The sequence below is a fragment of the Juglans regia genome, chromosome 3 (genome assembly GCF_001411555.2).
Source record: "Juglans regia cultivar Chandler chromosome 3, Walnut 2.0, whole genome shotgun sequence".
Classification (NCBI taxonomy): Eukaryota; Viridiplantae; Streptophyta; class Magnoliopsida; order Fagales; family Juglandaceae; genus Juglans; species Juglans regia.
Window position 1 is genome coordinate 14,062,673 of NC_049903.1, and position 23,990 is coordinate 14,086,662.

Genomic DNA, 23,990 nt, shown 5'->3' on the forward strand with positions numbered 1-23,990 from the left:
GATTTATAAAAAATATATATCTTTTTATCAAATTTTAAAAATAAAAATAATGAATCCAATACAAATGAAATAAGCCTGGCCAACTCCGTCTAAAAAGTCCAAAAAATCCAAATGCCATGTAATAAAATTTGAAAAAATCTTCTTCACACTCTATTGTCTGAAGAAGTCCCAGCACATCTAACATGTTGGGTTGAAAAAAAAAAATAAATAAATTATGTGAGGTATGTGGAGAGTGTAATATATAATAAAGTGTGATATAACATTTTTCATAAAATTTATCTGAAAACCAAAAACGAAAAACTTTAAACAATGAAGAATTTAGTGTGTGTTTAGATGTTGAAGTGAGTTAAGTTGAGTTGAGTTAAAATGATAAAATATTGTTAAAATATTATTTTTTAATATTATTATTATTTTGAGATTTAAAAAAATTAAATTATTTATTATATTTTGTATTAAAATTTAAAAAAATTATAATAATAAATTGAGATAAGTTGAGATTGAGTTTCACCCTTAAACAAACAAGGCAAAACCCAAAACCCTGAAAGTCTGAAACCCCAAAATCCAGCGCTCTGCAACGCATACCTCCTCAAAACCATCAGCACCTTTCATATATACTTCTTCACTGAAAGTTCCGAGCAAACCTTTCTCGCTCGCTCGCATTCTCTATATGTTGTGTCTATAGAAGCTGAGATATGAAAGCTTTGAGAGCTCTGAGAACCCTCGTGACCTTCCCTCCAAAACCCTACAGAACTCCTCTCCACCCAACCTTTCTTCTTCAATTTTACTCAGCCCAGCCTCAAGAAGACGATAACGCACACTCACTTACGTTCTCAGACTCTGAAAATGGCTCAGACTCAGTCTTTGACAGTGACCATTACACATTACCAACCATTAATTCGGAACCCAACACTGAAACCGCTCAGCAGCCCACTTGGGACGAGAAATATAGAGAAAAAGCTGATCAGTTAATCTTCGGAAAGGAGACCCAGAAAGGAAAATTGAGGATTTTGGAGAAAGAGGAGGAGAGGAGGAGAAGAGTGCTTGCCAAGGTGCTGCTCGAGGCAGCGTTACAGGCAGCGGACGATGAGGTGGGGGAGGAAGATGAGGAGGCGGTAGTAAAGGAGGAGGACCAGAAGTCATTGTCGGTCGGGATAATCGGTGCTCCAAATGCTGGGAAGTCTGCACTGACGAACTACATGGTTGGTTTTATCGGCAACTAACTTAGCATTTGGATATTTGAATTTTTCGGATCATAGTTTGGTTATATGGTTTTGAACGAAGAGTATTTTGAGTCTGTGACTTTATGATATACGACAGGGACTGTGGTCATCATTTTATATTGTTTGGAATGTTGACTTATAAAAAAAGAAACAAAATTTGAATGTGGTTTGCGATTTTGGATGTAGATTAGTTTGCATTTCACCATATGTTTGCAAGAGAAAATGAGTTTTTGGTAAGATATGTTTACCTATCAAAAAAAAAAAAAAGAAAGAAAGATATTGATGTTGGAGTTTAGCGAAGTTTATTTTCTTTTTGATTGTGAGACGTACTGTTCTTTGATATTTGACTCCATTGCATAATGTGAAACCCCCTGACTAATCCCGGGGGTGCACAAGCCCTTGACAATGAGTTTTCTGCAAATGCACTGTGGTGCACAAAATTAGAAGTCAGATCCATCCATAGGACTATAACTACCATAATAGCTCAAACCTGGTCCAAGGAGTTACAGTTTTTCATTAGAATGTTTTACATTTCTAGACAGACCTCCAAGTTTTAAACCCCAATAAAAACATCTCTAAGAAATCTATTTTTTTTTTAAACAGGGCTCTTTTGGGAAAATGATTGTGTCATTATGCCATTCTATGTCGATTGGTGGTGGATACTATGGTAACATGTAGGACAAGTGGTGTTCAAACGAGGTTTGTGGGCTTTATGCGGTTGGGGTGTGGAAAAAAATTAGAAGGGGTCAAAGGGATTTCTGCTGTTTTATTAGATATGAGGTCGGTGACGGGTCCAAAATAAGATTTTGGTACTGTGTGGTGTAGAGACCAGCTTTGAAGATTTTTTTCCTGGAGTTGTTTCCCATATCTTGTTGTAAGGAGGCTTTGGCCATAGACCATTTTTAGATCTCTGATAACATACCACAATCAAATGTGACTTTGTTGGATCAGCCCAGGACTGGCAGTGGTGGAGTTGTTCTCTTCATGATTAAACAATTTTTACCCTTTCAGGTTGAGAAGTGGTGGTGTGGACAAAAGCTGTTGGTTCCTAATCCAAAAAGGGGGACCTTTGAGGCTGTCTTTCTTCAAAGTGCTCAGTCCACAAGTTGGCTCTTCATTCCCTTGGAAGAGAGTACAGAAATATGGTGCCTTAGAGGGTAGTTTTTTTTGTTTAGGTGACAGCTTTGGGGAAGATTTTAATGCTGGATAATTTGAGGAAGAGGCACATTGTAGCATTGTTGTGGTGTTATATGTGTAAGCAATGAGGAGAAATCATTCGTCATTTTTTGCTTCATTGTGAGGTAGCTAGGTATTTATGAGCTTTGGTTTTCAGCAGTTGTGGGATCTTGTGGGTTTTGCCCCAACAGAGCTATTGGCTTGTTGGTGGAGTCCTTACAGGAGTCATATAACTATAAAGCTTGGAGGATAATTCCTATGTGCTTAATGTGTTGTGTTTGGGTGTTAGGTACTTCTCAGGTATGCATCCTTTGTACTTGGGCTATGCCTTCTTTTCTTATGAATAAATCTTCTTGATTACCTATAAAAAATGTGTTTTATTTGGTAGGAACACAGTGACCACACATTTGAAGTCCGTGGTAACAATTTTCCTTGGCTGAATACCTCCTCTTGTCCCTTCTCATTCATCAAATAGCAAAAATTAGATTACACAGATCAGAAATTCGAAATCTGACTTCCTATCCTAAGGGATTCAAATCTTGGATAAGATATGTTTCCCATACTTATCTACCCAATCTAAATATTCAAATTAAAAATCCTATAAATCCTATACAGCAGTACAAATCTGTCTATACCGAAATACATAGATAAAACATAGGAATTAATTCAAATAAATATAATCCACTAATACTTGGGAGGACAGTGATATAGTTAAAATTCTTAATATTCAACTCCCTTTATATTTGATTGGCTGCATGAAAAAGGTCCCATGTTTTATTAGCTTCATAGGTGTCAAAGATTTTTGTTCCTTTTTCTTTTCTTACTGGTTGGGTTTATCCTTTTATCTACTTCCCATGTACTTGGGTTGCGGTTATCTGCACTTCAAATAAGATTGCATTATTTTTTATTGATAGGTAAGAAGATTCAAATGAGATTGCATTATTCATCAAAAACATATTGTTGTGACTAACTATGGAAGACCTAAGAAAAACATCAACTTTTAGTGTCTTTGTATTTTTTTTTTTTTCTGTTTCTTGTTTGGGATTCTATGTATGACGCAGAAGTACTATGTTTGAGAGTACTTATAAAAAAACATATGATGCGTGGAGTATCATCAATGAGTTAAATGGTAGTTTGTGCAAAATAGATCAAAGTTTTATACCATGGATGCTGTCTTCTATTGCTTTTTCATGGTGCCTATATGATTTGTAATTTATTTTTTCAAGTCTGATACATATTGCTGAGCCTTGGGCATCATTGATGCAATAATTATTGAGCCAAGTGCGTTAGTTTTGGCAGTGGGATGTTTGGGGAACTTTTATAAATTTATTAGCTGTGAGGTAGGAGTTGATACATGAATTCAGGTTTGGAATGATCTATGGTGTGGAAATACTTTATTAAATGGGTATCCGGAACCTTTTCACATTCGAAGAAATAGAGAACCAATGGTGTGGCATATATGGACTGGTTTAATGGTAGTTTACCTTAAAATCCTCTTTTATCAAAGCAGAGCAATGCTGTGTGGACATCCCTTTCCATATAACTGTTGTTATCGTTAATGTTGTCGTTATTATTGTTATTATTATTATGTTAGGGAGTATATCCTTGTCTCTTGGTCTTCAGTTCCACAATGGATTGTAGAGTATGCTTTATGCATATTAGCATTATTCAGTAATTCTTTTATTACTAATATTGATATTATTATTGTTTGTTGGTGTTGTTGTTGTTGGCATTATCATCTTCTTCTGTCTAGCGTTAATTACGATTTTTTTTTCCAGCATCTTTCATTTCTAGCATTTTTTATTAGATAACTGCATTCATGTGTTATATCTGTGGTACATCTATCACAGGTTGGAACAAAGGTTGCTGCTGTTTCCCGGAAGACAAACACCACTACTCATGAAGTGTTAGGAGTGATGACAAAAGAAAACACCCAAATTGTGCGTATCTTATTTTGATATATTACCTCCTCATTTCTTTCTGTGTAAACACATGAATTATTCAGTAGGTGTGCATCTGCTTGCAAAACTTAATAATTCTAAATTATAATCCTTATCAATTCCATATCTTTATCACATGCATATAGTTTCTACATCCCATGTAACTAATGAATATATGTAACTTAATAAATATTCTTAGTTTTCTATACGATATAATGTACATCTAAGATTGGGCTTCAGATGCATAAAAGAATATAATGATGGGTTGTACAAATCTAGATAAAAATATTAGTGTCCAAGGATTCACAAACTGAGCTTCCATTCTAGCAGAGCATCCCAAAGATTCCAACTAGTAATTGATGGAACAAACCAATTACCAAGCCATGAGCACTTTCTTGCCTTCTGGAACGGCAGAGTAACCCTACTAGACCATGATTGCCCTTCCAAACAATTCAATCCTCCTAACGCTGAAAAATTGTTCAATACATAAGGAGCCAATTCTTTCAGACACAGAGCATGGTCCAGAGATTCATCATTTGGAGCAACACAGCAATCACATTTTGAAGCTAATGAAATGCTTAGCTTCTTGAGTATTCACATCTAAGGGAGGACTACTATAGAAATACCTTCATGAGCACAGAAACCTTAGTGGGAAGATATCTACTACATACACACTATTGTCAATGCACTTGCTGCCCCGAAGTTTTCTAATTAGAGCCCAGGCTGATCTAGTGGAAAAAGAACCATCTGTAGAGAGGCTCACCAAATAGGGATATCACCTGTGTTCAAAGACTTTTTCAGTTAAGTCAATGCCTCTGCATGAAGCTTTAGGAATTTCATTTCCTAAAGACGTGGGAGATTATACTAAATTTTATATAGGGGGATCAAGGATTTTTCTTCCATTTTTCTGTAATTATTAACTCTATGGCTAATTGTATTCTTTGGAATGCATTCCAGTTAATGTTGAAATATTAAAAAATTTCTAATTCAATTATTTTTTCCTTTAGCAAAAACTGAAGCATTTCTTGTGTAAAATGCTATTTATCCTTTTTCTTTCATGTTACTCTTCCTACTCTAAAGCACATAAAAATGAGTCTTACAACATGACTTTAATGGTATTTCCCACTGTCTTTGGCCTGTTTGGATAGTGAGATGAGATGAGATGATTTGTGAATAGTAGTGAGATTATTAGTTGAAATTAGATAAGATAAGATGAGCTGTATCCAAACGTGAGAGAGAATTTTTAGGATTAAACATTATCATTATTGTAACTGCAAAATTTCGTCGTTGTAACTGTGGTTTTGTGCTATTTGATAATATTATTACTTGATGGTTCGCTGTATGCCCTATGCAGTGTTTTTTCGATACGCCAGGACTTATGTTGAATAAAAGTGGACATCTTCACAAGGATATGAAGGTTCGTGTGGAAAGTGCTTGGAGTTCTGTTAGTCTCTATGATGCGCTCATTGTTATTTTCGATGTCCATAGGCATCTTACAAGGTCAGTGAATAGAATTTGATCACAAGTAGACACGATACTTTTAAATTTTTCCTTATGTTAAATTTCTTTTGATTTTAAGAAAATTATTTTATTCGGACTGAAGATGTACAACTTAAGGTAGATAACAAAAAAAAAAAACTGAAGATTGATACCTTGATGTACATGCCATCTAGTTTTCATTAGTCAAAAGTTTCATATAGCTTAGAATTCCATTTAAAACTTCGTTTTTTTCCTATATTTATTCTAGAACATTTATGTGGTAGGGACTTTACAAAATTGTCAATTTTGTTTGTGTGCATGCGTGTTTCTGCTTGTATTTAGTGTATGTGGTTATGTTTGTATGTGAGGTTTGTTAAATTTTACTCTTTGTACCAATCTGTTATGAAGACGGTCTGCTCTTATTTTTACCGTCAGGTGCAAATATGTTGTATTGGCTGTATGCAATAGGATTTTGTTTTAGCTAGTAAAATTCCTTCCGAATTTTTTGACAAGTAATAAGAGAATTTTATTACCAAGTAGCATAGCCCAAGTACACAGGAAGTATACAAGAGAAAACACATAGATACCAGCTAGAAACTAGAAAAGGCTAAAAAAAATCATGAAAATTATCTCCATTCAATACAAGAGCCTTAGCCCAAGAACACAAAGTACTAAAGAAAAACTCCCTAAATCCTCCCATCGAGCGTTCTCAATCTTCAAAGCACTACCCATTCCTCTCCAACCATAGGCACCACATCAAACACGAAGGGATCATATTCCTATGGCAACAATGCGATGTCTCCCCTTAAAACCTTGCCAACATGCGAAAAGATCCACCACTTGCTTAGGCATCACCCAAGCAATACCCCATCCTACCAAAAACCTCATCCCACAAAGTCTTAGCCACCTCACAATGAATAAATAGATGGTCAACAGATTCACCATATTTTTTACACATGAAGCACCAATCCACGACAAATAATCCATGCTTTCTCAAATTATTAGTGGTCAAAATATTTCCAAGAGACACTAACCAAATGCCACCTTACCAGCCACTAGGCACCTTAGATCTCCAAATGCATTTCTAGGGGTATTTATTGACACAATGACAGAAAAATGTCACCTTACTAGCCACTAGGCACCTTAGATCTCCAAATGCATTTCTAGGGGTACACAATGACAGAAAAATGCCACCTTACTAGCCGCTAGGCACCTTAGATCTCCAAATGCATTTCTAGGGGTATTTATTGACACAATGACAGGTTAATGCCTTATAAAAGGAGCTAACCGAAAATCTGGAATTTCCAGCATGAATCCACAACAGACTATTCTCCCTTCCCTGAACAATCTTCATATCATATAATCTTCCAAAAAAATTGGAGACTACATTCACTTCCCAATCATGCACATCTCTAATAAAATTGACATTCCATTGAAGATTATTATTTAAAAAAGTAAAAGGAATCAGCCACTGCAGCGTCTTGATCTCTAGCAATCCTAAAAAGCAAGGGATAAAATTCTTTAGAGCAGAATCCCCAGACCAAGTATTATGCCAAAAATTAGTAATTGTTCCATCCCCCACCTTGTATTTAAAATGATTGACAAATTCCCTTCAACCCATCCGAATAGACTTCCACAAACCCACCCCATACGCTCCTCTTACTTCGATAGAACACCAACTCCCCCACATCCTACCATATTTAACATCAACAATAGTTCTCCATAACACATCCCTCTCAAGATGATACCTCCATAACCATTTCCCAAAAAGGGCTTTGTTAAAGAGCCTCAAATTTCACACCCCCAATCCTCCACAAGAAACCAGTGAACAAACCTTATTCCAACTAAGTGAAACTTTCTTTCCTCCCCGTTACCTCTCCACAAAGAATTCCGAAAGATCCTCTCAATTCTATTTGTCATCCCTGCAGGCAAAGGGAAAAGTTAAAGGAAATATATTGGAAGATTAGACAACGTACTCCTTATCAAAGTAATTCTTCCCCCTTTAGACAAGAATAGCTTTTTCTAACCAGCTAACGTCCTCTCAATCTTCTCAATCACACTATCCTAAATCATTATAGATTTGTGAGGAGCGCCCAAAGGAAGACCAAGATATCTCATAGGTAATGAGGATACCTTACACCCCAAGATATTAGCCATATCCAAAATATTTATAACAGAGCCCATTGGAACAATTTCAGACTTAGATAAGTTAATTCGAAGACCAGAAACAACTTCAAAACATAGCAAAAAGGCTATCAAAGAACGAAGATGATCCTGATTGATCTCACTAAAAATTAAAGTGTCATATGCAGAAAGGTGTGAGACTTTTATGTTGCCCCGAGTCTCATCTCCCACCAAAACCCCAACAAGAAACTCTCATCCACCGCTGCTTCAATCATTCTACTCAAAGTATCCATAACTAGAACAAAAAGAAAATGAGACAAAGGATCCCCTTGTCTCAAGTCATTGGAACTATTGAAGAAACCATCCGGGGTGTCATTCACCAAATTAGAGAATCTAACTGTCGAAATACAATGCTTGAGCCACAAACACCACTTCTCTCCAAAACCAAATCTTCCAAGTATAAGACAAACTCCCAATTAAGATGATCATATACTTTTTCCATGTCCAATTTAACAAGAATACCAGACTCGCCCAATTTGATTCTACTTTCCAAACATTCATTAGCTATTAAAACTGAATCAAGAATTTGTCCTCCCCTCACAAAATCCTCACCCTCTCGATAAAGCCCTCATCCCCCAACCACAAATTTTCAAATTTAAAGTACCTACGCCTTCCAATAATGCCCTCACCCTTTTGGAGTGGTAGGTTTTTGTGCGGTGCCGACATTGAGAATGAATGCACTGATTAAAAAAAATAATGCCCTGACAATCCAACATAATAGGATAATGATCAGAACAAATCCTCGATAGCCTCTTCTAACACAAATCGGGAAAATAAGCTTCCCAAGAAGCCGGCACCAAAAATCTGTCTAGCCTAAACCATGCTCTTCCATTGGACCACATATAATTCTCACCTACCATACGTAAATCAATAAGATCCAACTCAAAAATGAGATCTGAAAATACAGTCATTGCATGAGAGATGTGAGAATCCCCACTCGATTGCTAGGAAACCGAGTAATGTTGAAATCCTCTCCAAAACACCGAGTAAGGTCCTACCAACAGCAAATACCTGTCATTTCATCCCACAAAATCCTCGTACTACTTACTACTGTCCAAAATTTTATTTTTTTTATAAGTAAAATAAGTATTTATTAAACCGCCAACTGTCAATTACAAAGATAGAAAAGTCCTAATTATGTAGGAGCATTAGAAACTAAGAAGTCATGAAAGTTCATACTATTAAAATCCACAGCAATGACCCATGTACAAAGAGTCCTTAAAAATAACAGTTTTAGCTCCCCCAAAGATGTCGCTTTGTCTTCAAAAGTCCTCCCATTGCGCTCCTGCCATAAACACCACATAATACAAAAATACAGATAGAGATCATCTTCCAAACCGTTCTAATCTGTCTCACACCTCGAATTGAGGTCCAGTGAGCCAATACATCCAAAACGGTTTCCGACATAACCCATGCTAAGTCCATTCTTTTAAACACCTCATCCCAAAGAGTCCTGGCTACCTCGCAGTGTAAAAGTAAATGATTCACTGACTCACCTCTGTTTTTACACACACAACACCAATCTGCAATGATTATTCTCATTTTTCTCAGATTATCTATGATGAGAATATTGCCCAAAGATGTCCACACAAAGAAAGAAGTTTTGGGAGGAGCCTTATGATGCCAAAGCCTTCTCCATGGAAACTGTATCTCAAGAACTTTTGTGAGGACCTTATAGAATGAACGAATAGCGAACACTCCTTTCCCTGCAGGACTCCACCACAAATCATTTTCATGCTGGATATTTGGATGACAAGAGTACAAGAGACTATAAAAATCTACAAAACTCTCTATCTCCCAATCCCGTGCCGCTCGGTTGAAATTGCTGTTCCAGTGAATGCTCCTACCTGAGACTTCCATAACCTCCGCTACTGTGGCATCTTTGGCACTTGCAATCAAGAAAAGAGTAGGAAACAGATCTTGTAGAACACTGTTACTACACCAAGCATCCTTCCAAAATCTGATTTTGGAACTTGTCCCCAATTGCAGTCTAGTGTGTTGATGGAAGACCTCCCAAACTCTTCTAATATGTTTCCATAGCCCCATTCCAAAGGCCCCTCTAACTTCTCTAGTACACCATCCCTCTCCTAAATCAACATATTTGTTTTCGATCACAGTCTTCCATAAACATCTGGTTCCTTGGTATATCGCCACAATTATTTGCCAAGTAACGCCCGATTGAACAACCTCAAGTTTCTAATACCCAAACCACCATTAGAGATAGGACGGCACACCATCTCCCACTTAACTAAATGGAATTTAAACTTATCTCCTAAGCCCCCCCACAGAAAATCTCTCTGTAGCTTCTCAAGTTGACCCGCCGCACTTGCCGGTAAAGGGAATAATGATAAAAAGTAGGTGGGTAGGTTAGAAAGTGTACTTTTGATTAACGTAATCCGGCCCCCTTTCGACAAGTACATTCTCTTCCACCCTGCCAATCTCCTCTCTACTTTTTCAATCACTGTATCCCAAATCGAGTGTGCCCTCGATGCTATACCTAGTGGTAATCCCAGATAAGTCATAGGAAGAGACGCTATCTTACAACCCAGTGTGCTAGCCAACTCCCTTATATTCTGAACTTCTCCAATCGGCAACAACTCGAATTTATCATAATTCACTTTTAAACCAGACACTGCTTCAAAACAAAGCAACACTGCCTTCACAGCCCTCAACTGGGCTTAATCAGCCTCACACATAATAAGCGTATCGTCTGCAAACAGCAAATGAGGAATAGTAGTAATACCCTTACTTGACAATACAATCTAGAAGCCACTAACAAACCCATTAGTCACTAAAGCCGAGATCATCCTGCTTAGTGCCTCCATAACAATAACAAAAAGTAAAGGAGATAACAGATCCTCGTCTCAAACCACGAGAGCTCGGGAAGAAACCCTCTAGACTGCCATTGATCAACACAGAGAATCGTACCATGGAAATACACCAACTAATCCAAGACCTCCACCTTTCTCCAAACCCACACCTACCTAGTAAATATAGAAGAAAATCCCAATTAATATGATCATAAGCCTTTTCCATATCTAGCTTACACATAATCCCTGTGTTGTCAGCCTTCAATCTATTGTCCAAACATTCATTGGCAATTAGAGCCGCATCAAAGATATGTATACCCTTAACAAAAGCATTTTGAGGCTTAGTAACGATCTTCCCCAAGACCCCACTTAATCGATTGGCAAGCACTTTTGCAATGATCTTATACACACCATTCACTAAACTAATGGGCAGTATGAGATCTCAATGGCCCTTACATTTTTAAGGATTAATGCAAGAAAAGTAGTGTTGAGACTTTTCTCAAATTTTCCTACCGAGAAGAACTCCTGAAACACCTTCAAGAGATCTTCCTTAATCACCTCCCAACATTCTTGGAAAAAACCCATAGAGAAACCATCTGGATCGGGGGCCTTATCTTTTGCCATCTTCCTTACTACATCATAGACCTCTTCCTCTTCGAAAGCCATCTCCATCCTAGCAACGTCCCCTGGCTCAATAGTGTCAAAAACCAATCCATCTAAAGTAGGCCTCCACCCCACCTGCTCAGTGAGAAGCTTTTCAAAGAACTCAATCACATGGTCTTGAATAACCTCTTCTTCTCTACACTCAACCCCCTCAATTTTCAGTACTTCAATGTTATTATTTCTTCTATGAGAGTTTGCAATTCTATGGAAAAACTTCGTGCTCTAATCCCCTTCCTTTAACCAAAGAGCTCTTGATTTTTTGCGCCATGACATTTCTTCCTGCAAGATTATCCTTTCAAGATCTGCGACCAGCAAAGTTTTCTGTGCTTGCTCCTCCTCAATAAGTGGCCTCCCTACTTGTAGTCCTTCTAAATCCTATATTTCCATCCACTTGGTATTTTTGTTCTCCTCTACATTGCCAAAAGACTGTATATTCCACTCCTTTAAATCTCTTTTTAAGACTTTCAGTTTATTCGCAAAAATGAAACTGGGTGTACCTTCGAAGTGATACGAAATCCATCATTTTTTAACTCTTTTCACAAAACCTTCTGACTTCAACCACATGTTCTCAAACTTAAAATACATCTACCACTACGAATACCTCCACAATCAAGCAAAATAGGCCAATGATCTGAGGCTAGGCGTCCCAAACGTTTTTGCCATACATCCGGAAAATGGCTCTCCCACTCAGGGAAAATTAAGAAACGATTCAAACGGGACCAAGTCTGATTATTTGACCATGTGGCTGGTCCTCCAGCAAGCGGAAGGTCTATCAAGTTCAAGTCAAAGATACACTCTGAGAACTCCAAACTTGCTGGCCTCAATCTTCTACTTCCAAAGCTTTCACTCTGGAAACAAACCATATTGAAATCCCCCCCAATACACCAAGGGAGCTCCCACCAGCTATGTACACCTACCACAATAATCTTCTATTGACATCTAGGTTAGACCCATACACACCTGCAAATGTTCACAAGAAACTATATGACACATTTAAAAGAACATGCTACCATATATCTCCCTATATAATCCTCCACTTTCTCTACCACCCGTCTATCTCACATCACCACAACTCCTCCCGATGCCCCTAAAGAGGCCAAGTATACCCAGTCTACATAAATACTGCTCCATAAACTCTAAACAGTCTTCCTATTGATCATATTCAGCTTCGTCTCCTGTAGGCATACAATGCCCAGCGCGTACATGACCAAACATCCTCTAGCCCCCCGCCAGCAGAGGTTCCACGAAGTCGGCACGAGAGCGCACCATCTCGTCCAATCCCGTTGTCGCCCATCAACAACCCTAGGGGATGTTACCCAGTATATTCCACTCCCGAGTGATAAGAGGAGCTCCACCGAGATAATGCTCCATCTCGGCTCGGGGTCGTGATACACACGCACCCGAAAATCATATCATATGAAAATCCAGTTTCAATAAACAATAAACATGAATGCAATTACACGAAAACCCAATTTCCTCTACAAACATGATCATGCGTGCAAATATGCCATGTACATGAAACATCTCAATAACCAACATCCAACAACACTCAACATAGCCCAAACACACAAACAACTTAATCCACCAATCCATCCGACCCTCTTACTCTTCGGACAAAGTCCGGCAAAACCAACCAGATCACAGTGAAATGATTTAGTGCAAAAATACATTTAAATCGCAAAAGTTCTTTGGAAAAATACTGACAGTGCTATAATATAATTTTCGGAGGATCACGGAGCTGCACAAAGTGGCAACAGAGCAACAAAACAGTGTCAAATGCACTGTGGCCGTGGGTCTTAAAAATTCACTTTTGAATGGGTACAAACGAAGACCCGAGATTGTTAAGGTAGGGCATAGAGATGTCGGTGAAACTAGTGGTGGTGGTGGTTGGTTGTGGCTGGCGGCGTAGAGAGCAGTGGAAGATCAAAATGCCCAAAACAGAAATGTTGATGGTGGGGCTTCACCGGTGGTGGATCGGAGCTGGGTTTGGGTGCATTGGGTTGCTAAGAGATCGAGGATGATGTGGTGAAGAAATGATCGCCGGAGGTGGCGCGATGGCGGCGCTGGAGAGAAGAGAACGCCGTGGTTTCAAGCCGTGCTTGGAGGAGAATGGCGGTGAGATAGGGGCCGAGCTTGGTGGGGGATGATGGCTGGCGGGAGGGGAAGCTGATGGGAAGGGCGGTGTCAGACACGGCGGCGCGCGGCGACGGTTGGGGGAGGAGAAGAAAAACGCACGGGGAGAGGGAGGGAATGGACATAGAGCTTGGAGAGAGAGAAAGAAGAAAAAAATGGGAAAGAAAGAAAAAGGGAAAAGAAAATGAAAAAGAAAAGAAAATGAAAGGGAAAGAAATGAGGTCCAATCCTCACATCTTGGGTCACCAAAATGATCCAACAAAAAAGATTTCAAAACAACAAATTAAATAAAATAATTCAAACGTAATGATTAAATGAAAATAAAATAATTAAACCCAACAATAAGCTAATTTAAAATAAAGAGAAATTTAAATGCATAACCATAATTAATATTAAGAAAGCACATCAAAATAATTTTCACAAAAATAAAATCATAAAAATAAACTAACTAAATATCCAACTTTAAAATAATAGAATAAATTTTGAATTAATATAAATAATCCTTCAATAAAAATACGCTAAAATATGGGGTGTTACATCATACCCATCACATTCAATTTCCACAACATGTTGAATTTCTTTTGCTTTATGAATTACCCAATCTGAGGCTTGATTTGGGAAATAGTAGTTTAATGGGATAGGATTCCCCATTTTGTTGTTCTGGAAGTTCTGAAACTCCCTCCCCACCGAAAAATCCAACCCGCAAGCCTCAGAGATGAAAAGTTCATCCCCCACAAAATGCATCAGATCATCCGAATCCTCCTCTACCTCAGCCAACTCAAACTCCTCCAAAGGTTTCGGAGACAATATCGCCGGAGCCAAAAACACCCCACCACCACTCGTCGACGAGTTCTGGGCCTCCTTTGACGAAGAAAACTGCGATTCGAGACCCACCAGAGCCTATTGCGCACAGAGCACTGGCGACACCTCACCAACAACCTCCACAACCTCCGTCGGCGTGTCTGTGTGCCCGCCAGGGGTGGGCAGCAGGGCCCCGCCCCCGTGTGGGCGGGACAGAGATCCCCTGCTGGCGGGCGCAGTGGAGGGAAACTGCTTATAGAAGGGGAACCCCCCCGCCCCCTTCACTTTTATGTTCTCGAATCTTCGGCCCATTCTGAGTCTTCTTCTCTGTCAATCTCTCTCCCAGACTAATTGCACCTACTCCAACTCCAAGACATCGTAGCCTTCATCCCTCTCCTCTCTCGATCTCTCTCCCACAATTTTATAATTTCCTTATGATTTGTTAGGGTTTCGACAGAAGGGATGAAGAAGAAAGACAAGGACTTGGGATTGGGAACTGATAAGAGGCTTCTGAACTCTAGAGGATCTGTTGAAGTGTGTGTGTGTTGCGAAGTGATGAAGTTTGAAGAAGAAGGGGTCCAAAGGATACGACGTCGTTGAGCAATCTACCTGGGTCAAAGTTGTCGTTTATGTCAGGGTGTTGCGCACTGTTTCGTGTTGAGTTGCTGCGCACCGTTTCATCACTTTCCCTTGATACAAACAGCAACCAACAACCAGGTTTGATTGCAGTCTCTCTTTCAATTGGAAAGGCTAGCCTTTTACTATGATTAGCTTCGTATTCTTGAAACCTTTGTTTTGCTTGTGGAGTTGTTTCTTCCATACGACACCAAGTACACATCCGTGAGCTCCACAGAGGGTAGCGTAATTAGGGAGGGGAGGGGAGGGGCCGACAGATGGAGGTCCACCCCCGCTCCCTGTGCAACGGACAGGGTACCCCGCCCCTGCATGAGCGGGGACGGATTGAGGAGAAAAATTCACTACCCCCGCCCATGCAGGGACGGGGGACGGGGAAGGGTTGGCCTTGCCCCATAGGGGGCGGGTAGCACCCCTAGTGCCCACCGCTTGACCACTCGTCGTCGGCACTCTGTCTGGCACGAATCCGAGACTGAGAAGCTCAGATGGGATTATCGAGCTAGGGCTCGGGTTCTCGGCACCCTTGGGCGACACGGGTTTGAGGACCTTGGGCTGAGACGACCGGGTCCTTGCCCGCACCTTTGGGCCTTGGGCTGAGACGGCCCAGCCCCACACGAATCCTACACATTGGGCCGAGATGGCCCACCCATCTTTCTCCATACATTCATGCCCTTTCCCCTTTTAACTCTCTGTTGGGCCCCTTTATGAGCTTTACTCGGCCCACTACCCATGACCTACATCTTGGCTTTTAAATCAAACGTAGGATCAGTTTCCTTAAATGAGCCGACAAAAGCCACTATCGCAGCCATGTCTCTCTGCAAGGAACGCAACTGCCCCTACATTTCCAACAACTTCCTTCGCAGCTCCCACGTTTCTTGACAAGCCACAGAGCCCCTGCCATGGGGTTGGCTTGAAGCACCATCACGACGCCTTTGCCCCTGGCCCCTATCAGAGGCTTTCGCACCACCCACACTCACCCTTACAACTTTTGATATCGACGAGGAGAGGACCTCTTTATACAACCGCGCAAGGTGCCTCAGAACCCCCCTTCCATTGCCTGGTTAACCTCCACCATACAAACCCGCCACTTTCGTACCCTTTTTCCCTTGTTCTAATAGCACCTCCCTCATCTTCCTCCAACCCCAACCATTTTCTCTTTCTGGAATACATAAAACATTCCTCCTCCCCCCTGGTTATACTCTGAAATTTCAAGATATCTCCCTCTTCTATTTGCACATCGTTGAGCAATAATACTACAGATCGCGTTGCCAAATACACCTCCTTCTTCCCCATGCTTAGACTCTCCTCTAACACCTTCCCAAGCCACTGAGTTGAAGAATGCCCCAGCATCACTGTATGCTCTGTTTTCCAGCTTCTCTCGGTGACTCTGAAACCACCACCACCAAGTTTTGACAAAATAAAGCATTTGGATTCAATCACCACTTCTATAGAACGGCCCATCATAACCATTACAACTTCAAAAAGCAATCAACGTAATATTGACGTTGAAAAAATGTTATAGGAAACAAACAAGAAGAAAAAGTGTGCATGTGTACGGAGAGAAAAGAGAATACAAGATGAATAGGGATGAAAATCCCCCCAAGGAATGTTAAAAGGGTTTTCCAGAGCATGGAGATAATTTATGGAAGATCTTCATGAAGAAAACTCATACCTAATAATAGAATCTGACCAAGAAGTTAAGCACCTGCACATGAACTGTCCAAATTAGGACCATAAACACCCACAAAAGCCCATTCGAATCCATCATCCACATTCTTAAAATGGCAAGCCACCACATATTTTTTTGTGGAGCATATAAATTTTAAGGGACACCACAAATTGCAGCAGTATAGAGATGGTTTCTATATATTTTCTGGTGTATTTGGAGAGAATGGAATGATAGACTTTTTGAGGATCATGAACGTTTCTCGGAGGATTTTAGGAGATTTTTTTTGGAAGACTTTATTTATGTGGGTCATTGCTCTAAAGTTAAATGGTCTCAGCTTCCATAACTTTCTTGTAACCGTTTCTAGTTCTTAATTTGGTGTACTCATATGTATACCTCCGGTGTACTTAGGTTATGCCTATCTTTATCAATACAACTACTTATTACTTATAAAAAAAAAAATAGTTTGATTAATAATCTTCAATTTGGTTTCCTGAAAGCAAATTACATCAGCCCTCCACTTGTGGATCAAATAACTCGACACCAAAGTACCTCGAGAAGAGTCGCCTGATGCTATAGACCCATTCTGTGTTGACGACACAGCCATTGGAGCCGTCATTAGTTTGGGCTGAGCCACCACGCTTATTGGGCTCTTGGGTCTCAGAAGCCCTTGTTGAAGCTTAGCCTGTCATTTCACAGGCCTATTAATGTGGCCTTTGTCCAGCCCATATCCCACCATCTTTAGAAGCCTTAAGCCCAAAAGACTCCCCCGTCGCCTCCTTAGACTCCTTAAGACCTACAGATTCACAGCCCAAGCCTATTAACAAACCCAGGCCCCATCTACTTTCTTCAACAAAGCTTCGAACCTCTCCTTCCAGCCAATAAGCTTCGCCTGAATATGCCATAGCAACCCCTCCACTTCTCCAAACCTCTGCATCATCTCGAAAGGCCAGCCATTGGCACCACCATCTTTACGGTTACGCCGGGACTCACCTTTCAAACAGTCCTTACTATTTCTTCCTTCCAGCACAAGATCATCCTTCCTACAATCTCCATTGCCACTCTTATGACGTGAACCAGTCGCCGGCTTCATCAACACCAACAAATACGAAATTTTACAAGGAGAACTAGCACCTCTACTAGACTTGCCCACGATCACCTCTTTCCCTCTATAGTCCTGTGGAGCTCCACCACTATTAGTCACAGCTCTGTTCTCTAGAGCTGAAACAGAGGGTTGAAAACCTACGATATCTCTCATTTTCCTCACAAAACCAGCCCATCCACTCCCTTTCCAACCTTCTGGGATCACAATAATGCCCTTCCCGGTTCTGGTACCATACTCAACCAACTTCACAAAACTTCCATACGAGTTGTGGCATCTTTGAACCAAGAAAACTCTATAGCCATCCCATCTAGTCTGATATGATCCCAAGTTACCAAGAGACCTCAAACACTCCACCACCATAGCCATCCAGTTCACCATCCCTCTACCAAGATAAAGAGACTTTGTCGTCTTCCTACTCTTCTCAGAAATACAGAAAAGATTGACCCCTTTCCTGAGAAAAACAAACAGCTTTGCTTCTACCTGTAGTCTACGCTCCATCTTCCACTTATAAAAAGAAAAGAAATAGCTCCAAGCCCCGATAAAAAGATATTAACTTGAAATAAGGAAAAACAAACAGAAAGAAACTGGTAAGATTAAGGATTATTCCTGGCGAGAAGATGAAGAGACATGAGAGAAGAGAAAGAAAGTCAAAACATACAATCAACAACAGATATATGCTTTCCTTCTGACTTATTAAAAGGTTCGTGTAAAGAAGTGTATCTAGATGCCCATTTATTCAAATCGCGTTGGGATCAATATAACTTGACAGTAACATTTCCAAAGTTCCATTCCATACATTTTGGCCAACACTTTCTTACCAATACCATGTTCCAAAGGTCTGTATTGAAAAACCTTCCTTTGAGTTTATGAGATTGAAATGTGAAGTGATCTTTTTTTTTTGCTTGTCATTTAAATTGTCTTTTTCTTTTTCTAGGCTTGTTTTTCTGGAGAAAACTTCTCATTCTTGTATATTTTTGTTTTGATCGGTAAACAAAATTGTATTGATCATAAGAACATTCTCATATATTGATTGTTAGTATTTATTATCTTAGGTTTCAGAATCTTACCTGAGCCTTTTATTTTCTTGTCAATTATCTGTGCTATAAGAATCCCTAGGGGTTGGCTCAAGTGGTAAAGGCCTTGGGCTTGGGGGTATGCTCCCCCTAGGTCTAAGGTTCAAATCCCCTTGAGTGCAAACAATCTCTAGAGGCCATTAGACTGGGTGATTTTTCCTTTGAATTACCAGGTGCACTTGCGGGAAACTCCTTGCCGAGGGCCTCTGCACCTCCGGGATTAGTCAAGATGTTGTTCCTGGACATCCGGTGCCAATAAAAAAAAATTATCTGCTATAAGAATCAAGTGGAAACCCTTAGTCACGCCTTTTTCCATGATAAAATGATTAATAAGCCTCTCGAAGGGCTTTCATGGTTCTTCATTGTTGTTTGCTTATTGTTGATATCAGTATCTCTCATTGCTTGTACCAAAAGTGCTAAGTTTCACTCGCTTTATATATTAGCTATTATTTAATATCCTTGAGCATTCCAAGTTTTGGATTTATTACTGAATTGTATGGACACTGTTAATAAATTGAAAAATCGTTAGAAATTGCAACAAATGATCTATATAAGCTAAACATGAAAATTTAAGCAACTAAGGATTCAACAAGGAATGAGACAAAACATGAACTGTATGGTAAGTAAATATCAAGTATTCACTACTGAGGAGATACTAATGCCCCACTCATTCAAGAGGCAAAAGGGTTTGAAGTTGCCGAGAGAATTGCTTTTTTTAATGAATAAATGAAACTTTTATCAATAGAAGCTATAAGGGTGCTGCCCAAATGCAAAGGAAGTACACACGAGATCCACCTGAACAGGACAAAAAGCGCAAGAAAGTCCTTAAAACTAGAAATAGAACCAAAATGAGTAGCATCCAAAGAGAAAGGGAATTAGGGAAGAAAGCCCTGAGATCCTCCATCCACTCACAATACTCAAAACTCCATAATTTCTTTGCCTCCAAATACACCACATCAAATCAGAGGGAATTGTTTTTCAATAATGTTTCACGATGAATTGAAGCCCCGTTGAGGCATGACCTAATTTAGTGCAACCAAGCTAAAAGTAGAATTCCATAAAGCGCTAGTTACCTCACAATGATGCAAAAGGTTATCAACCATCATTTGATTACTTAATTTGAGTTGTATGTAAACTTCATATACTGCGAAACAATTTACAATCTGCTGTATCATACCTCTTTTATAGCCCTTTTTGTGAATAAATGCTAATGAATCCACTGCTATTTATAATCATCTTTCAGTCTTTGATTACTTGAACCTTTTGCATCTTTCCACACATTCAGGCCTGATATAAGGGTGACAAGATTGATCCAACGAATGGGAGCACAACCACACCCAAAACAGAAGCGCATCTTATGTATGAATAAGGTGGATTTAGTTGAGAAAAAGAAAGATCTGTTAAAGGCAGCCGAACAATTTAAAGATCTTCCTGGATTTGAAAGGTAAGTTTTCTTGCAGGGAATAAAAGAATGTTAGGTTGTGACCTTTCTGAAAACTTTGCAGTGTTTCGGATCACTTCTGATTGCATATAATTTAATTTAATTTTGTAGGTATTTCATGATTTCAGGACTTAAGGGCCATGGAGTGAAGGGTCTAACCCAATATTTGATGGAGCAGGCATGTAGTTGTACTACCATTTCATTTTATATTCCTAATTGTATTTGAACTTCTGTTAATAAGAGATTTCTGGAATTTACGTTATTACAGTATGTAGTTTAGAATGTCATCTGATTATCAGCCTAAACATTGCAGACCAGCTTTTTGGTCTGCTGTTGTCTCTTGTGTGGACTATAGTTATGGGGTCTCTTATAACTTCTGATTGTCAGAAGAAATTTTTTTCTGATTTGTTTTATTTGGTATATTTGTATATATACTTATAATTCACATCATGCCTTTGCACCTTTACTTCTTTCTTGGAAGAATTAATATTCTATGAAGAATTATGTTCCAGTCGGTTTAAATCCAACTTTAACAGGGATACTCATATAGCTTGTGGTTTATTTGTTTTTTTATGTCAATAACCGTAGACATATTTGGATTGTTTACTCATTTTGAATTATACTATCCACAGAACATTTCATGAACTTTCAGCTTGTGGGATTACCTCCTGCAATTAATAAGTTCATCTTTATATTTTTGAATATTCATAGGGCTTTAAATGCAGTTCCCTAGTGCAATGTTTGCTCATGAAAATAAACACAGAGAGAGAGAGAGATCTTACTGACCTGTTTTGCATGCAATAACCCGTCCATTCACAATGGCTCCTCTTGATCCCTGAAATCAAAATTCTTACATGACAGGAAAGGTATAGGTGATACACAGTGAATGGATTGTGAAAGAAACCTGATGAAATTGGCATTGCTCTTTCTATTCATTATTCACTCAATCTAGTTGTTCTCCTAACTCTGACTTTTCAGTGGCTTTTAATCCTTAGGCAGTTAAAAGGCCCTGGGATGAAGATCCTTTTGCTATGAGTGAAGAAGTTATGAAGAACATATCATTAGAAGTTGTCCGTGAAAGGCTATTGGACCATGTTCATCAGGTAGACCTGGGATTTTCTCATATTTCTACTTTAAGGCCATGGCATTCATCTGCCAATAGGACCATCTGGGTATTTCAGGAATTAGCTTAGATAATGACACTATGTATTCTGCTCCTTTTAGGAAATACCATATAATATTGAACACCGTTTAATGGACTGGAAGGAATTAAGGGATGGTTCTCTAAGGATTGAGCAGCACTTAATCACCCACAAGCCAAGCCAGCGCAAGATTCTTGTGGGGAAAAAGGGCTCCAAAATAGGGTAATCTGCTAAATTCCTTTCTTTAAGATTATTGATCTTTTTGTAGTTTCTCATTGTAGTGACTAGTATTTTAATATTTTTTTAATCGTAGCTCTCTTGTTTGATCATCTATTCATATTAGAACAGATCCTGTTGTCGTGTTGGAATGAAATAGAACTGGAGTTATGAAGTTTGTGCATTACCAATCTGTTATCTGCTAGGAGGCGTTTAAATTCATGATCTTAGCATTTGAACTTTGCCTAGTTATCAAAGGGACTTAATTTGACCATATCTTTGAAAATCATCTGAAGCTCATAAGTTTGTGAGGGTGATTTTATTGAGGAATTTATAAAATGATTTCGACGAGATATAGTAGCAGGCCACTTGAAACTGAACCTGTCTAGTCTAATTACCTTCTCATCAGGATCCCCCAACCACAAGCTGCCAACAAGGAAAAAGAATGCCGGGGGAAGACAATCTCCTGTGCGACTTGGAGAGTTTTATTATGAGATTTTTTCTGGATTCAGCAATTTTCTTTAACCCCGAACTAAAAGTTTGATCTACCATGGTTTGTATTGGTTCCCAGATATATGCTCTTAGGTTCTTGTATGAAGACCCTGTGTGCAGTGTGTACTCTCTTTTGCTTGAGAGTTTTATTTCTCTTTCTGCGCGATCAATAGACAGCATCTGTTTTAGATCTTTATTAATTTTACACAATCCTAATTATAAACTCATGCTTTCTTACGTGAACAGGAGAATAGGCATTGAAGCTAATGAAGAGCTAAGGTCCATCTTCAAGAGAGAAGTACATCTCATCCTCCAGGTTAGACTTAAATGATGCGTTAGCACGTTGTATCAAATATCAAGAATCCTACCCTCCTTGCACACCGACTTGAAGTGTATATAAAAGAGGCCGGTTTACTGCACTTGTACCTTGATCTTCCTTGATACTTTACCTCTCAAAGGCAATCTGGAGCCGAGCTTCAAAGTGGCAAGTAATTCAGAAGATCAATCTGGTATGAAAAGACAGGTAGGTGGGTCCGCAAGACTCCATCTTTTCCAGAAGAATTCCCACCACCATTCTGCTTACAAGTTGTTAATTAATCACATAAAGTTTTGAGAATATGTATTGTCCACTCTTTTGATAAGAGTTCTCTCTGTTCTTTTCTTAATCTATATACCAATGATGGTAAGCTTAAAGAGGGTCCATTCATTTGCTATTGATCTGTTGTTGAAACCGACATATGAGTTGATGTTGTTCATGTAGACTAGGTGCCATGCATCCTAGACACTTGAAAAAAATATGAAATTACTCCGAACGAATTCTTAATAAGGGGTTGTAACAATTATAGATAGCTTACGATCTTTATTATTATTACTTCTGAAACAAGGATGATTAGTCATTCAGATCCTTTGTAAGAGAAGTCCAATGGATCCTCTTCCAGAGTTCAAGGTGGCTCAAACTACAGCCTAATGCCAAAGTTCAGCTTTCTTTTATCGTGGTTGCGGGAGTGAACTTTCTCCTTCTCACTTCATGATAATATTTACAGTTCCATTTGTTGCTAGAAACCGAAAGCAGGAGGGAAAATGACCGATGAACGGTGTTGATCACGTCTTTGCATATTTAATTATTTTTTTATACACTAAATGGTACTGATGTTTTAATTTTATTGACTATTATAAAACTCACGGTCAATGGTGATTTATTTACGCATCAACCTGTATTAATATTACTCATTTTAATTTTCATCATTTGATGATGTGATATTAGATTATTAAAAATTATTTATTATATTTTATTTATAAACCTATTATCTAATGTCGACTTAGAAGTTCAAAAGAAAAAACACTGCCAAAAGAATGATAATGTCTTTGCTTTATTATATAAGGAAAAAAAATATTTATTTGCATGCTTTTAGTTTTAGACACCAATTATTCTGTTTGAGCAATGCTAGGAGCCCGTTTTGGGCTCTCCTATTTTTTGCTTCTTTGGTTTTTTTATTTTTTATTTAGACATAATGATTAAGAAAATATTGTTTAATAATATTATAAATTATTATTTTTTAAATATTTAAAATCATTAAAAAATGTGAAAAAAAAAAATCTAACATTTTTCATTCCGTTTACATAAAAACCTGTCATATCAAATGCAAAAGATATGCGTTTTAATTATTATTATTAATTGTTTTAAGAATAAATATAGATAGAAGTTACTATTAAAAGTATATATTTTACATATATGATGTGACATCATCTAGACTATACATCTCTCCAAGTAAGTGTTAGAAACAATCAACTAGAAGCAATCACACAATAAGTTTAA

General features: G+C 38.7%; 1 protein-coding gene across 1 annotated transcript; it reads left to right on the plus strand.

The window, feature by feature from the left end:
• Positions 1 to 529: 529 nt before the first annotated feature.
• On the plus strand, positions 530 to 23,374 carry LOC109012691 (GTP-binding protein ERG-like). The gene is made up of 8 exons (XM_018994457.2): positions 530 to 1,199; positions 4,247 to 4,336; positions 5,691 to 5,836; positions 20,169 to 20,327; positions 20,436 to 20,502; positions 21,320 to 21,427; positions 21,549 to 21,688; positions 22,421 to 23,374. The coding sequence occupies exons 1-8, from the start codon at positions 693 to 695 to the stop codon at positions 22,503 to 22,505; spliced, it is 1,302 nt and encodes a 433-aa protein (XP_018850002.1). The 5' UTR covers positions 530 to 692; the 3' UTR covers positions 22,506 to 23,374.
• The last annotated feature ends 616 nt before the right edge of the window (positions 23,375 to 23,990 follow it).